Genomic DNA, 14059 nt, shown 5'->3' with positions numbered 1-14059 from the left:
CTGTTGACTATGTTCCCCTCCCTCTTTTAGGTTAGAAGAAAGCATCAGCTGGGAATGGAGTGGAAGGAATGCCATTATCCCAGCTGGGAAAAAGCTCAGACAGTCTTTTCTCCTGGAGAGTAGGCCTATGAGAAGGCTCTGGGCTTACTACATAATGAGTTCTCTTTTCCTCCTCCTGCCAGAGCCATGAGAGGATTTTTTTTTTTTTTTTTTTTTTTGGTTGCATCTCCACTGTGACAACACTGTTGTTGGAAGTAAACTCCATAAAACTGTGGGGATTCCCCTAAGACTGCAACGGCCAGAAGTTTCTCACTTTTGCACTAGTCCAAACTCAGCCTCCAGCAATTCTTCAAAATAATCACTTAATTTTTCAAAATAAGCTAATAGTTCATGGCTCCAGTGGTTTCCGCTCTGGATAGGCAGATCTCGGCTGTGACTGTCTGGGTGCATCTGTCTCCAGATTTTGGTCTGGTGGTTCCCTATGGGTCCAAAAGTCCTTTTCAGTTTTGCCAGCATTTTCTTGTGGTAAGGATGAAGTGGGGATTTTCAAGTTCTTTATATGTCAGTTTAAAATGGAATCCTTATTGCCTCCATTCTTAAAGGTAAATTTTGATTCCTGTCCTTGGATTTTCATGAGATTCTCTATATTTAAAATAAACCATTTTTTCTCTAGAGTTGGCTTGAGTAGGTCAACCACAAAATCAAAAGACCTGTGTCTGAAACATATTGCCTGCTTCAACTGTTCAAAGGGGCTGGTTAGGCTAAAATAACTCTTAAAATCCCTTATTAATTAGCTAGACATAAAAGAAATAATACAAAAAAGATATCATGCTTTAACCATTCTTCTTGAAGCTATTGATCCTTTGTTTGCAGATGCATCTTCACTGTTAGGAAAGGTAAGTATTAAGTTAGTATGGGGGGATAAAAGAAAAATATTTTACTTGTAAAACTGGATTGGGGAAGGATATTTCTAATAAATAAGGGTGTTATTGCCACAAAAGTTCAAATATATGACAGCTGACAATATGAACCTCACTTGTGTGTGTTTCAGTGGGTACAGAGTTGACCCTTGAACAACATGGAGGTTGGGGCGCTGAAACCCCACACAGTCAAAAATCCACATATAACTTTTGACTCTGCAAAAAGCTTACTGATAGCTTACTGTTGATCAGAGGCCTTACTGATAACACCAACAGTTGATTAACATATATTTTGTATGTTATGTGTATTATATACTGTATTGTTACTATAAAGTTAGAGGAAAGAAAATGTTAAGAGAAAATATATTGATCCCTCATTAAGTGGTAGTGGATCGTCATGAAGGTCTTCATCCTTGTCATCTTCACATTGAGTAGGCTGAAGGAGGAAAAAGAGGGGTGGCTGGTCTTGCTGTCCCAGGAGTGGCAGAGGTGTAAGAAAATCAGCATGTAAATAGACCCACACGGTTCAAATTCATATTGTTCAAGGGTCAACTGTATTACCGATAACTAGGTAATTAAACCTTTTCATGAAGATTGAATCTTTTAATATAAGACACCAATCAATAATACTTATATCTCACTTTACTCCAAAACAGATTAAAGTATCTATAATAGACATCTGTTTTGTCTGCCTGGCATCCTATTTGATTCTGTGACTATCAAACCTCTTATTTTGGGGAAATGATCTTTCCTCAACTCCTATCAATCATAGAACCCACATCCCTGGCCATGGAGATGGACCTATGACCTGTCAGGCAGACCAGTGAGAATGCTCCCCTGAGACTTTCAGAATTAGGTCTATGGAGATAGGGGAAATCCTTCCTGTGGACCTAAGTGCTGCTGTTGCCATATCTCCAGCTATGGGGAGGAACCCAGGAGAATGAAGTCAATACACAGAGGAGAAAAGGCAGGGAGAATCCCCAGCATCATTTGTGTCTGTGAAGTACTCTTCTCCTACTCTTCTCCTTATATGATTAGATGATCCAGTATATTACTCTCTTTCCCAAGCTAGTAGATTTCTGTCGTTTCTAGCCAAAAGTTGGGCTAATACAGAAGCTGATATTAAGGGTTTCTGTTTGGTTGGGTTTGAATGTCTAAAATATTATCCTTAAACATAAGCAAAAAATTCTACTGGAAAAAAAATACCTTGAGGTGTGTTCTCCACAAAAGCAAAATTAAGGATATTAGGTTATAGAAGAAAGGTCTTAAAGTTAAAACACTGAGCAGGATCTTATCATCTGAGTCATGTACAAATTCCTTAATTACTCTATACCACAGAGGTATCTATAATTGAAGATAACATCTGTCACTGAACTGTCTTATAGAAAGAATGAAGTTCATAGAGTGCTTTGAGCAACTTGGAAAATAGTAATGTTTGAATCTAATGTATGTGATGTATCACATTTAGAAATGGTGAACTTTGATTAATTTCCTAGTATCCCTGATGCTCAATTTCTTTTTCTGTAAAATGGGGGTGATACCTTTTTTGAGAGGTTGACAGAATTAGCAATCATATCCACATGTGAAGCTGGAAGGTCATGATTCAGCCAAAGGTGATACTACCAGAAAAGGAAGGATAGCCAACTACCCAGGCATCCTTTGCAGGAGTTGATTTACATTTTGAAAAGTGGGCTTGTGTGGGGAAAGCCTTCTGCAGAGGTGTGTACTTAGGTGCTGGGGGAAAAGACAGGAGACCTGAGGACAATAAGAGATGGTAGTAGTTAGTTCCTATCCCAGAACAATGCACTGGCCCCTACTGGAAGAGAGGCAAAGAAGCTGTACCCTGGAAACACAGCACTATTTTGGCAACTTAAGTGTTTCACAGTTTGGGAACATCTAAGCAAGGCAGCATTCTCCTACAGGAACGGCAGCATTAGAAATAGTGGAGGCCCAACAGAAGCCTGGCATGAGTAGGCTGCACCCAAGAGTGTGAACTTGTTTGTGAATCAGTGAGGAAACCCCTGAGACTTCCAAAAATAGTTGGGGAGAGGACTCTTCAGGGGACTGAGATCTCGCATGCAATGGAATTCTGAGTCAGCAAAATCTGGGTGTAAATATTAATGTGGCTTTGTAAGAGAACACTGATCCTTGAAATAGCTGGGTTCCACATATAACAAGATTTGGCATTGAAGTATGAGCCCTATAAATGGCTATACTGTCATGCTAAGATTAACACCATGTAACAACATGGATGAACCTGAAGGACATTATGTGTAGGAAAATAAACCAGACACAGAAAAAGAAATAATACTGCATGATCCCACTGATGTGGAATCTAAAAAAAGTTTTATCTCATAGGGAACAGAACCATGGTTACCAGAGACTAGGGAGGGGAGAGCAGAAGGAAGGAAAGGGGGGTCAATGGGTACAAAGTTACAACTAGATAGGAGGAATAAGTGCTGGTGTTCTGTTGCACAGCAGGGTGACTATGGCTTTCAACAGTAAGGTAGTATATATTACAAAATAGCTAGAAAAGAGGATTTTTAAATGTTCTCACCACAAAGAAATGATAAATGCATGAGAGGATAGATATGCTAAGTACTCCAATTTGATCATTACACAACATATACATGTATTGAAACATCAAACTGTGCCCCCATAAACATGTACAGCTTCAACATGTCAAAAATTATTGTAAAAATTGAAAAAAAAAAAAAAAGAATTCTATCCACATCTCAAGATTGGCCAGGTGGATGTTATGAGCTTTGAGAATGAGGTCACATGATTTCTTCTGTGTTAGTTAAAAGCATAATTAATTTCGATTAAGCCTTTGACCTTACTAACAGAAGAGTTTACTGACTTACATACGCCCTCACCTCATTCTATCAAGAAGCTGAGGGGGCTAAGCAAAATAAACTGCCCCAAGGTTACCTTTATACACAAATTTTCGGGTAAACATTAATGAACTTTGACTCACATCATCTACATTTTCTAGTACAGAGTGGGAAATTTTCTCTAAAACAAAAGCATTCAACATAACTGCTTTTGTGCCACTAACATTTTTGTTATCAAACATACCACAAATGACAAAGCAAATCTACAGAAGCTTCATGGGACAGGAACTAAGTATTCATCTCAAGTGGGATAAAAATGTTCATAAATTTTGTAAATTTTAAAATTTAGAAAATAAAATACTATAGAAAGAAAAACATTTGTTAAAGAGTTTTTCTGATTGTTCCTTTTAAAGTTTTGACATGTTCAGCAGTTTTGTAGTCTTATCTGAATAACACTAATGTTTAGAACACCTACTGTTAGTACCAGTCACCACTCTGACACTCTACCTGAATTACAATGGCACCCTAACATATGTCCACTTGGGTAAGAATTCAGCTTTAGGAGGAGTTTCATAAAGTCTGGCGTAGGAAGCATTTGCTTTAACGAAGCCACATTTGCATTTCCCAGGCTTTAGAAGCAGCAAAGCTCCACCATCTGCACAAACTTATAGATCACAGGAGTTAATTCTGTCTTCACAGTTTACTAGTAGTTTACTAGTTTTTAGCAGTAGCATTATGACTTCTATGATGGCAGTCTACCTGGTGAGCACAATGTTTGAATGATTTTCACTAATTTTTCCTGTTTTTTTTTTTTTTTTTTTCGGGCATTAGAGTTTCAACTACATAAATTATCATACATACGTTGTTCGTTAACTGTTGTCTTCAGTGTACACCGGGCAATAGCTACAAAAGCTTAGGGAAAGCAGGTAAATGGCCATATGATCGAGTGATTATGAAGAGAAAATGCCTCGTTAGGTTGTATTGGGATAGCTAATGTCAACTATTGAAATAATTGTCATCATTTTAATGAGATTTGATATTGTTTTAGCAAAATGTCTGCCAGTTTTAGAGCTCAGCACATTTTTTTCCTATCTACAGAAGTTAATGGTAAATATATTCTTTTTTTTTTTTTTTGAGATGGAGTCTCACTCTGTCACCCAGGCTGGAGTGCAGTGGCATGATCTTGGCTCAGTGCAAGCTCTGACTTCTGGGTACACGCCATTCTCCTGCCTCAGCCTCCCGAGTAGCTGGGACTACAGGCACCTGTCACCATGCCCAGCTAATTTTTTGTATTTTTAGTAGAGACGGGGTTTCACTGTTTTAGCCAGGATGGTCTCAATTTCCTGATCTCGTGATCCGCCCGCCTTGGCCTCCCAAAGTGCTGGGATTACAGGTGCGAGCCACCATGCCCAGCCTGGTAATTATATTCTTGACAAGGCAAAGTGAACCTACGAAATTTTTTTCAGAATTATCTTTTTGAGATGAATGGACACTGTAACTCATTTAATCCTCATAACAGTTCTAAGCGATAACTGCTGTTTATTGTCAAATATGTATTTAACACTTGTATTAGGCTGTTCTTTCTATAAATACCTGAGAGTGGGTAATTTATAAATTTATAAAGAAAAGATGTTTAATTGGCTCATGGTTCTACAGATGACAGGAAGCATGGTGCTGGCATCTGTTCAGCTTCTAGGGAGGCCTCAGGAAGCTTACAATCATGGCAGAAGGTGAAAGGGGAGCAGGCATGTCATATGATGGAAGTAGGAGCAAGTGAGAGTAGGGGATGGGGAGGTGCCACACACTTTTAAATGACCAGATCTAGATCTTGTGTGAACTCAGAGCAAGACCTCACTTACCACCCAAAGGATAGCCCAAGTCATTCATGAGAGATACGATCTAATCCACACACCTCCCACCAGGATCCACCTCCAAGATTGGGGATTACATTTCAACATGAGATTTGGGTGGGGACAAATATCCAAACTTCATCAGCACTTATATCCAAGGATTATATGTAATACTAAAATAGTCCTGCTCTGGGTGGATACTATTGTCATCCCCATTTAATAGTGAGGAAACTGAGGCACAGAGAAATTAAGTAGCTTGGCCAATCTGAAATATTAGTCTGTTTTATAGAACAAAGAACTGTCACAAATATCTATGTAAAATATTTACACCACCACCTGCCAATTATTGAGTGCTAAGCACTGTATAATTTCTAAATTAATACTTCCAACCCTGTAAGTAGCTATTATCTTAATTTTACAGATAAAGAAACTAGTGCATATAGAGAAAAAACCTGCCAAAGATCATATAGCTAGTTAGTGATAGAGCTGAGATCGGCCCCCACATGTATCTAAGTCAAAACCTATGCTTTTGACCAAGTCAGAAGTCCAGTACAATATAATCACAGATGGGGAGAGGGAATAGGATTTCTGAGTTGAAAAAAAAGGCTACATTTCATTATTATTATATCACCTCCAGTATAGCAAATAACAGAAACAGAGGTAAAAATCTCTTAGAAATTGGTCTCTATACCATACCCAATGGTACAATGACAACATAAGGAGAAGCGAGTTTTCTAATGATTTTTATGACGACATTTATAACATTTAATAGTTCAGACTGAGAAGAAATGCTTTAGCCTTAAAATTAAAGCTAACAGAAGTCCCCCCACCTTTCCTACCTTCTTTACAATGCAGTATGTGTGCTCCAGCATTACTTACACTGTGCCACATATGGCAATAGATTTGTTATTCCCTGTAACAGCTTACTCAGGGAAATTATAAAATTCCTTATCTCAGGTTTCTAAAAACCAGTTTTTTGTCTGATAGGGTAGTTTCATGGTGGTCCTTTCTAAAATCAGAAAAGTCAACTGGACAACCTTTCAAAGTTTCTCCTAAACCTTTTATGAAATAGCTATGCCAATGGAGTACTAAAAATCTTTCCAAAAAATGTACAGGGATGTTTGTTAAAACAATGCTTAAGAGATTTGATTCCACATAGGAACCAGTACAGTAAGTAACAATGCAAGCTGCTATACTACATGAAATATTCTACAGGGTTCAGAATAGAACATGTCAGAAACTTCTATAAAGGCTTTTTGTGCAATGGAGAAATTTTATGGTTAGAAATTTTATTCAAACATACATAGTTACAACTACCATCAAATAAGTATAAAATATATTCAAAGAATTAACCAGAAAGGGTTCTTCAAAGATAATCATAAAATATCCTAAAATATCAAGAGTATGATGGTAGTAACAAGACCATGAGAGAAAACTGAAATTATACATCAGGTTTGTACAGTTTCAGGTACCCACAACTTTAATGTAATAATGCTAGTAAGCAGCCTTTGAGTATTTCCTATACACCATCATGACAGTTAAATAATTCTCCCACGTTATTTCATTTAATCTTCACTAACCTTAGAAAGTTATTCACCAATTTCATTTTACCAGGGAGGAAACGGAAGCTTAAAGAGATTAGCTCATATAGCTAATATATGATTGATCTGGGTTAAAGTTTAAACCCACATAGTCCAACTACAGAGCCCAAGCTCTTAATCACTGTGCTATGCTTCCTCCATAGGACAAAACTTATTCACCATCAAGAAAAAAGATTTTTAAAATACTAAAATGAAGTGAAATGGCCAAGGAAGAAGAGAAGACTTTGGTAGTCTTCAAACTGAATAATCCTTGAATCATTCTGACCTCACTTCGTCTTTTAGGGGTTTACTCCAATTGGCTACAAATATAATGGGTCCAAGAACTGGGGATTAATTACCCATTTTATCTGTAGCTGATTTTCCCAGTTTCCTTTTGCTCTCTTACCTATCGTGTCGGGGGGTGGGGGAAGGCTCCCTGCAAATCCAGACAAGCAGACTTTAAAACTGTGTTCACATCATCACATTATTCCAGTTGTTTCATTACTCACGTACATGGTGACTTCAGAAATTCTTAGAATAATCTGGTACACTAAATGTCAATTATGATTTTCGGCTCTTAGCAACCCACTGTGTGTCGTTCTGGCTTCAAGAAAGAGTCTAAAAATATGGTCACTCTTGTTTACATCTTCTCTGGAAATTCAGATAACATGGAATCAAAGTAAGCATTTTAAAGTACAAGATATCTTCTGCTCTCCTTAGCTTTTTGTGTTCTTGAATAATAAGAAGAAACTACCCTACAGGCCACCATGCCAGGGTATAAGAAGAGAATGAAACAGAAATCAGTAGCATACAACAGGTACCTTATAAATACTGCCTAACTTTTGCCATTCATATCTAACTTCCCTCAAGTTTTCAAGCATGGGTCACAAACAAAGAAGACAAGAGCACCATGCAATGATTACTGAAAATATAAGCATACAAGTGATTTTTCTATTAAAATACTTTATGAAATGATATGTAAAATTATTATACAGGATGAATTTTAATAATCTCCACTTTTAAAAGCTTTTAACAAGAAGTCTGCTGCCAGTCCTGGGGACAGGGCCCCAGTGAGAACCTTTTGTTCCAGAAGTGGAATCTGTTCCCGGACTGTGGGATGGGTCCTGAAATGCTCTAACACACTTTCCTGAATGAGATTCCACATCCAAACTTTCTGTTGCTTCCGTCGTTTGGCAGTCAGTTCCCCACTGGCAAGCATTAGGTTCTGGAAATCTTTCATTTTATCCCACATTTCAGAGATCCCCTCTCCACTTCTGGCAGAAATACGAATTACCTATTGAAAAGGGAAGAACCAGACCATCTCACTTAAAATGATAGAAAACATTTTCATGGGGACTGTGATACCTGCCAGTTAATTCTTATAGTCTACAGAAATAGGCAATTGACAAGAATGAGACTTTATTGCTGTGTCAAAGTAAACATACAAAGTAAACAGTAAATATATTCTGATGTAATATACCTAGGATTACTAAGTGCATAGCAGAAATAAAACACTGATTCAAGGTCAAATTTTAAGCCCAGAGATTTGTTTTAATTTAATTTATTTTATTTTAATTGCTCAGATGGTCAGGGGCATCATAGAGGACTTGTGACAAGGGCAACGCCAGGTAGGTTCCCCTGAGGCCTGAGTGCCAGCAAATGAAGGTAGGTTGAGAAATAGCCTAATTCCCTCTGTCAAATTTGCCTGATTTAGTAAGTGGAAGAGCTGGGCATCTGACATCTGCATGTATATATAAGGTGGCTCCAGACTCAATACAGACGACATGATTGGGAAAAACTGGGATATGACAGTAAGATAAGTCATCATTATTCTCATTATAATGATTGCAGCTTATTCTTTAATAATATAGTGTCTGTCTACAGATAAAGAGGCCCACATCAATATTACTGCCTCACTTATTACAGGATTAAAATTTTTTTCCTTACTGAAAATGGCACCCAACAAACATAATGGGAATGGAGGTATCACATCACAAGCCTTTTCTCTCTTACTCAAATTCCAACATAGATAATCAAATCATTAACTGCTCCACAATCTTAAGGACGGTTCCTTTCAGAATGGATTTGCTATCACTTCCAAATGGCTCAAATCAAGTATTACAATCACATCTATCATCTCTGATCTAGTTTTTGACATCTAGTGGTTAAAGGATTATATTTAAAATCATGACTACACACTCTGGCTTTGTCATGATTTTTAAAACTATAATCTTCACATAGAAGCAAGATTGATTATATGTCGAGTTTGGGACTTACATCCTGTCTTCTAATGTACACAATCCATTCAGAGTGAAAGATACAGAATGCAAGCAAGCTTACCTTTGGTTTCCAGACTTGTGAACGTTTGCGGAGTAATTTCAGTGCACTCACATACTCCGCTTGTATCCTTCGAGCTGGTACAATCAAGTCTCCATCAGATTTAGTTACAGCTACCAGATCTGCCATCTCGATTATACCCCTTTTGATACCCTAAAGAGATCAGAAACATTTAATGACAACCAACATAAAAATGGGAAAACTAGTCAATGCTAAGATTTTGAAAGTCATACATTTCATTAACTTTTCATCTGTATCCTCCTAAGCCCTGGATGCCAAGAATCACCATTACGTGACAGAAATTACTCAAAAGCATTGGCTGTTGGAATTATAGAAGTCGTCTGTAATATCTCTTCCAAATTTAGAGACTAACATGTTGAAATACATTCAGAATTAGGGTAAATACATCAAGTCACAACAAGATTGAGTGGCAGGAGAGTTCACAATGTCTCGTGATGGAATCTGCTTCTCATGAGCTAACACTGGAGGATGCAAAACCATCCATCAGTAAGGTGCTTAAAAAGAAAACATACCTATCATTAACATCTGCATTTCCAGAAAAAAGTCTTTGAAATTTTCCTTAAATGTATATAGCATTTTATTTTCAATTTGCATTTGAGGAAAAATAACCTGATGTCTACAAACCCATCAATCTCTTTTTTTATTATTATTTCTTTTTATACTTTGTATTTTTCTTCTTTCAGCTTTGTGTGGACAAACCTCAATCTCTTAATTCAAATTATGTCACATAAAAATATTAAAAATAAAGGATGAAATCCAAAAGTCAAACCTTATTTAGTAAATACAGGTTTTTCTACATAAGATTAAAATTTCTTTTCAAATATTTTTAAACAAAACTTTCAATTATGAAATTCTAAGAGTTAATGCTTCTAAATAAGCAGCCATGATCTGTAATCACTGTGTTTTAGAATTATAAAATTGAAACAGAAGCATTGTATAACAAATAATTTGTCTGGGCTAGGTGTGGTGGCTCACACCAGTAATGCCAGCACTTAAGGAGGCTGAGGCAGAAGAATCGCCTGAGGTCAAGAGTTCAAGACCAACTCGGGCAACAAAGCAAGACTTCATCTGTAGGAAAAAAAAAATTACAAAAATTAGCTGAGAGTGGTTGCACATGGCTGTAGTCCCAGCTACTTGGGAGGCTGAGGCAGGATGATCACTTGAGCCCAGGAGTTCAAGGTTACAGTGAGTTATGATCACACCACTGCATTCCAGCCTGGGAAACAGAGTGAGACCTTGTCTTTGAAAAAAAAAAAGAAAGAAAAGTATTTGTCTGGTCTTTGAGTTTCTGGGAGGTAATCTTTTAAGTTCTAAATTCCCAGAATTACCTGAGTAACAGTAGTGTCTGTTAATCATGGGAGGTGCCTGGGGCTATACCTGAGTTTATGCAATGAGATCACTCAGGATGGGGGACTGACCATGGCAGAAAGACCTATCATGTGATTAGAGGGTTGGGGTTTTATGCCATGTGATATCAACCTAACTTCCAGGGAGGGGACAGGGGCTAGAGATCAAGTTCAATTATTCAATCAATCATGCCTATATAATGAAACCCCAAGAAAAACTTGGGATACTAAAGCTCAGGAGAGCCTTCTGGTTGGTGATACACATCAATATGCCAGGAGAGAAATGTGTCTTGAAGACACAGAAGCTTTGCATTTGGGCCCTCCCAGAGTTCTTATGTGTCTCTTCATTTGGATGGTCCTGATTTGTCTCCTTTATAAGCACATTGCAATTGTAATATAATGCTTTCCTGAGTTCTCTGAGTCACCCTAGTGCAGGAGTCCCCAACCCCCAGGCCACGGAGGAACTGGGCCTCACAGCAGGTGGGCAGCAGGTGGGTGAGCATTACTGCCTGAGCTCTGCCCTGTTAGACCAGAGGCAACATCTGATTCTCATAGAAGAGTAAACTCTATTGTGAACTACGCATGCTAGGGATCTAGGTTGTGCACTCCTTATGAGAACCTAATTGATGCCTGATGATCTGAGGTGGAACAGTTTCATCCCGAAACCATGCCCTCTTACCCCCAGTCTGTGGAAAATTGTCTTCTATGAAACCAGTCCCTGGTGCCAAAAAGGTTGGGGACCACTGCTCTAGTGAATTACTAAACCTAACGGATAATGGGAACTCTCAAATTTATAGCCAGTTGGTCAGAGGTATGGGTGGCCTGGGAACCCTGGAGCTTGCAGCTAGTGTCTGAAGCGAGAGGAGGCTTGTGGAGGACTATGCCCTCACCCTGTGAAGTCTGCACTAACTTTGGGTAGTAGTGCCAGAACTGCAGTGCAGGAGGAGAGTAAGAATCCCATTGTACAACATATAAACTATGATAGTGGGATCCCACTATCCCCAGAACTTTTGAATCAAGTATACTAACAACATCTATGCAACAATGGTCTCTTCTGAGTGGAGCGATGCATGTATTTTAGTCATGTTACAGATGGAAAAATTTATGTTGCATAATTTTACATTCTCAAGGTCATATATTCTATTCCTGTAAGTTAGGAAAAAACATAAAGAATCTGCCTTTGTTTCAGGTATTTTAGCCAACATGATGTTTCATTTTCTAAACCATTATCAGCTTAGTTTACAAAAACACAACATTGGAAATTTTTATTTTCAGAGATACACAGTTTGTATTTTTGGGGAAAAAAATAAAAATAATTACCTGCAACTCATCTCCTCCTGCTGGTGGCAGTAGTAAAACAAACATGTCAACCATGTCAGCAACAGCAAACTCCGACTGACCCACACCTGAAATTTTAAATCACAACTATATCCTAAAATACTCACCATTATTAGACTTTCTCAACTACATTGACCATCATTTTCATTCAACTTCATCCACTCATACTCATGGTCACACAGTCAACCTGGTCACCTCTTTAAACGTTGCACTTCTGAAGAATGTATTAAATGTCATATCTTACCCTCTAAGCAAACCAGTTATCCTTCCCAGCTCTCCCGCTCTGTTCTTGGATTGTATGCAGAACCTAAAGGCTTCCATCCTCTCCTCACTCTCACAGCTCTTTCTTGGCTTCCCTTTCATCAGCGAGCAGCTTGAACACTGTGATTCTAGTCTTAAATCATGCCTGCAAATACTTTCATCTTTTTTGTCTTCTTGTCCTCACACTTGCCTGCAAACGCCCAATTATGTAGGGATCAATCCCACTATGTGTGTTCTCTCCTCCATAAGCACGTGAGAGAAATCACTCAGCTCTGTGGACAAGAGCCACGACAGGCAGCCTCTGCTGCTACATCTTCCTTACGGCCTGGCAAAAGCAATCTCCCTGAACGCCCTCAGTTGGCTTCCATTCCATTTCCCACAGCAGCTATTATGACCATTCACTGTACCATAATCTCCCCGCTTGATCAGGAGCACAGCACCTACTTCACAGAGGAAATAAAGGCAAGAACTTTCTAGGCTTCTCCCTCTCCCATACTCCACAGGTAACAAGACACAAATCCAAACAGCCTAAAGCCTCCTCTGCAGTCTCAGTGTAAGAACTATTTGACTGAAAAGGAATCTCTCATTCTTTTTCACTTCCTCTGGGTCCTTGCTGATTTTTATCTTTAACCTCTTGTTTGTCTACAGGCTCTTGCCCTCCGGCACAATACATAAATTGTGCTCAAATCTTTCTCATCTTAAAACCACATAAAACAAAAACAACAACAACAAAATAACAAGACAAAAACTCACAAACTCCTCCAACTATCACCATGTTTCTCACTTTTTAAAAAAATACCCAAGTTTCTGGAAAAAGGTAATTTATGCTCACTCCTTCCACTTCAATTCATGTTCATCTCATACCACTTAAAACTGGCTTCCAGTATGGGTGATGTAGTGAGACCCTGTCTCTACAAAAAATACAAAAATTAGCTGGGCATGGTAGTGTACCTATAGTCCCAGCTACTTGGGAAGCTGAGGTGGAAGGACAGCTTGAACCTGAGCCTGGGAGGTCAAGGCTGCAGTGAGCTGTGATTGCACTGCTGTACTCCCACCTGGGCAACATGGTGATACCCCATCTCAAAAAAAAATCTTGCTTCCACCAAAACTGTGGAAACTCTCTCCCTCTCATAGTGTGATGGACTTCTAGTTGCCTATTTGATATTTATTCTTTCCTATTTTCTTACCCAAATGTTATTAGGAGTATCAACGTATCAGATGAAAGACCACATTCACAAGATCCCCTTTCAGCTAGATATGATGAATGAGTCAAAGCAACAGTCATTAGATGGGGTTTCCAGAAAAGTATTTTGAAGATGGCTAATCCAGCTAAATCTCTTATACCACTCCTCCCTGCTTCCTTAGTTCCCTTTCCTTCTTCGATCTATGTGGAACATGGAAGCGTCAGTCAGAGCTTCATCAGCCGTCTTTTAACCATGAGCAAACTGAGGAGGATGGAAAGTGAGTGCTAAGAATGGTAATCTGGCAGACAAAAGAAACCTGTGACACCGACAGCACTGTCAAAGCACCTTACCTGCTCCGGACTGCCTGCCTCAGGCTCCTTTTTATTTT

The 14059-nt window shown here is 38.6% G+C and overlaps 1 protein-coding gene across 1 annotated transcript in view; it reads right to left on the bottom strand.

Annotated features, from left to right (window-relative positions):
• Positions 1-8136: 8136 nt before the first annotated feature.
• MMAA (methylmalonic aciduria (cobalamin deficiency) cblA type) overlaps positions 8137-14059 on the bottom strand; it is a 36083-nt gene continuing 30160 nt past the window's right edge. Inside the window, exons 5-7 of the mRNA XM_025386798.1 lie at positions 12209-12294; positions 9525-9674; positions 8137-8478 (exon numbers count right to left, since the gene is read on the bottom strand). Coding sequence (XP_025242583.1) covers positions 8188-8478; positions 9525-9674; positions 12209-12294 — 527 coding nt within the window. The 3' untranslated portion in view covers positions 8137-8187. The remainder of the gene's footprint in view (positions 8479-9524; positions 9675-12208; positions 12295-14059) is intronic.

This window comes from Theropithecus gelada, chromosome 5 (genome assembly GCF_003255815.1).
Source record: "Theropithecus gelada isolate Dixy chromosome 5, Tgel_1.0, whole genome shotgun sequence".
NCBI lineage: Eukaryota > Metazoa > Chordata > Mammalia > Primates > Cercopithecidae > Theropithecus > Theropithecus gelada.
This window is presented reverse-complemented; position numbering and strand designations above follow the sequence as displayed.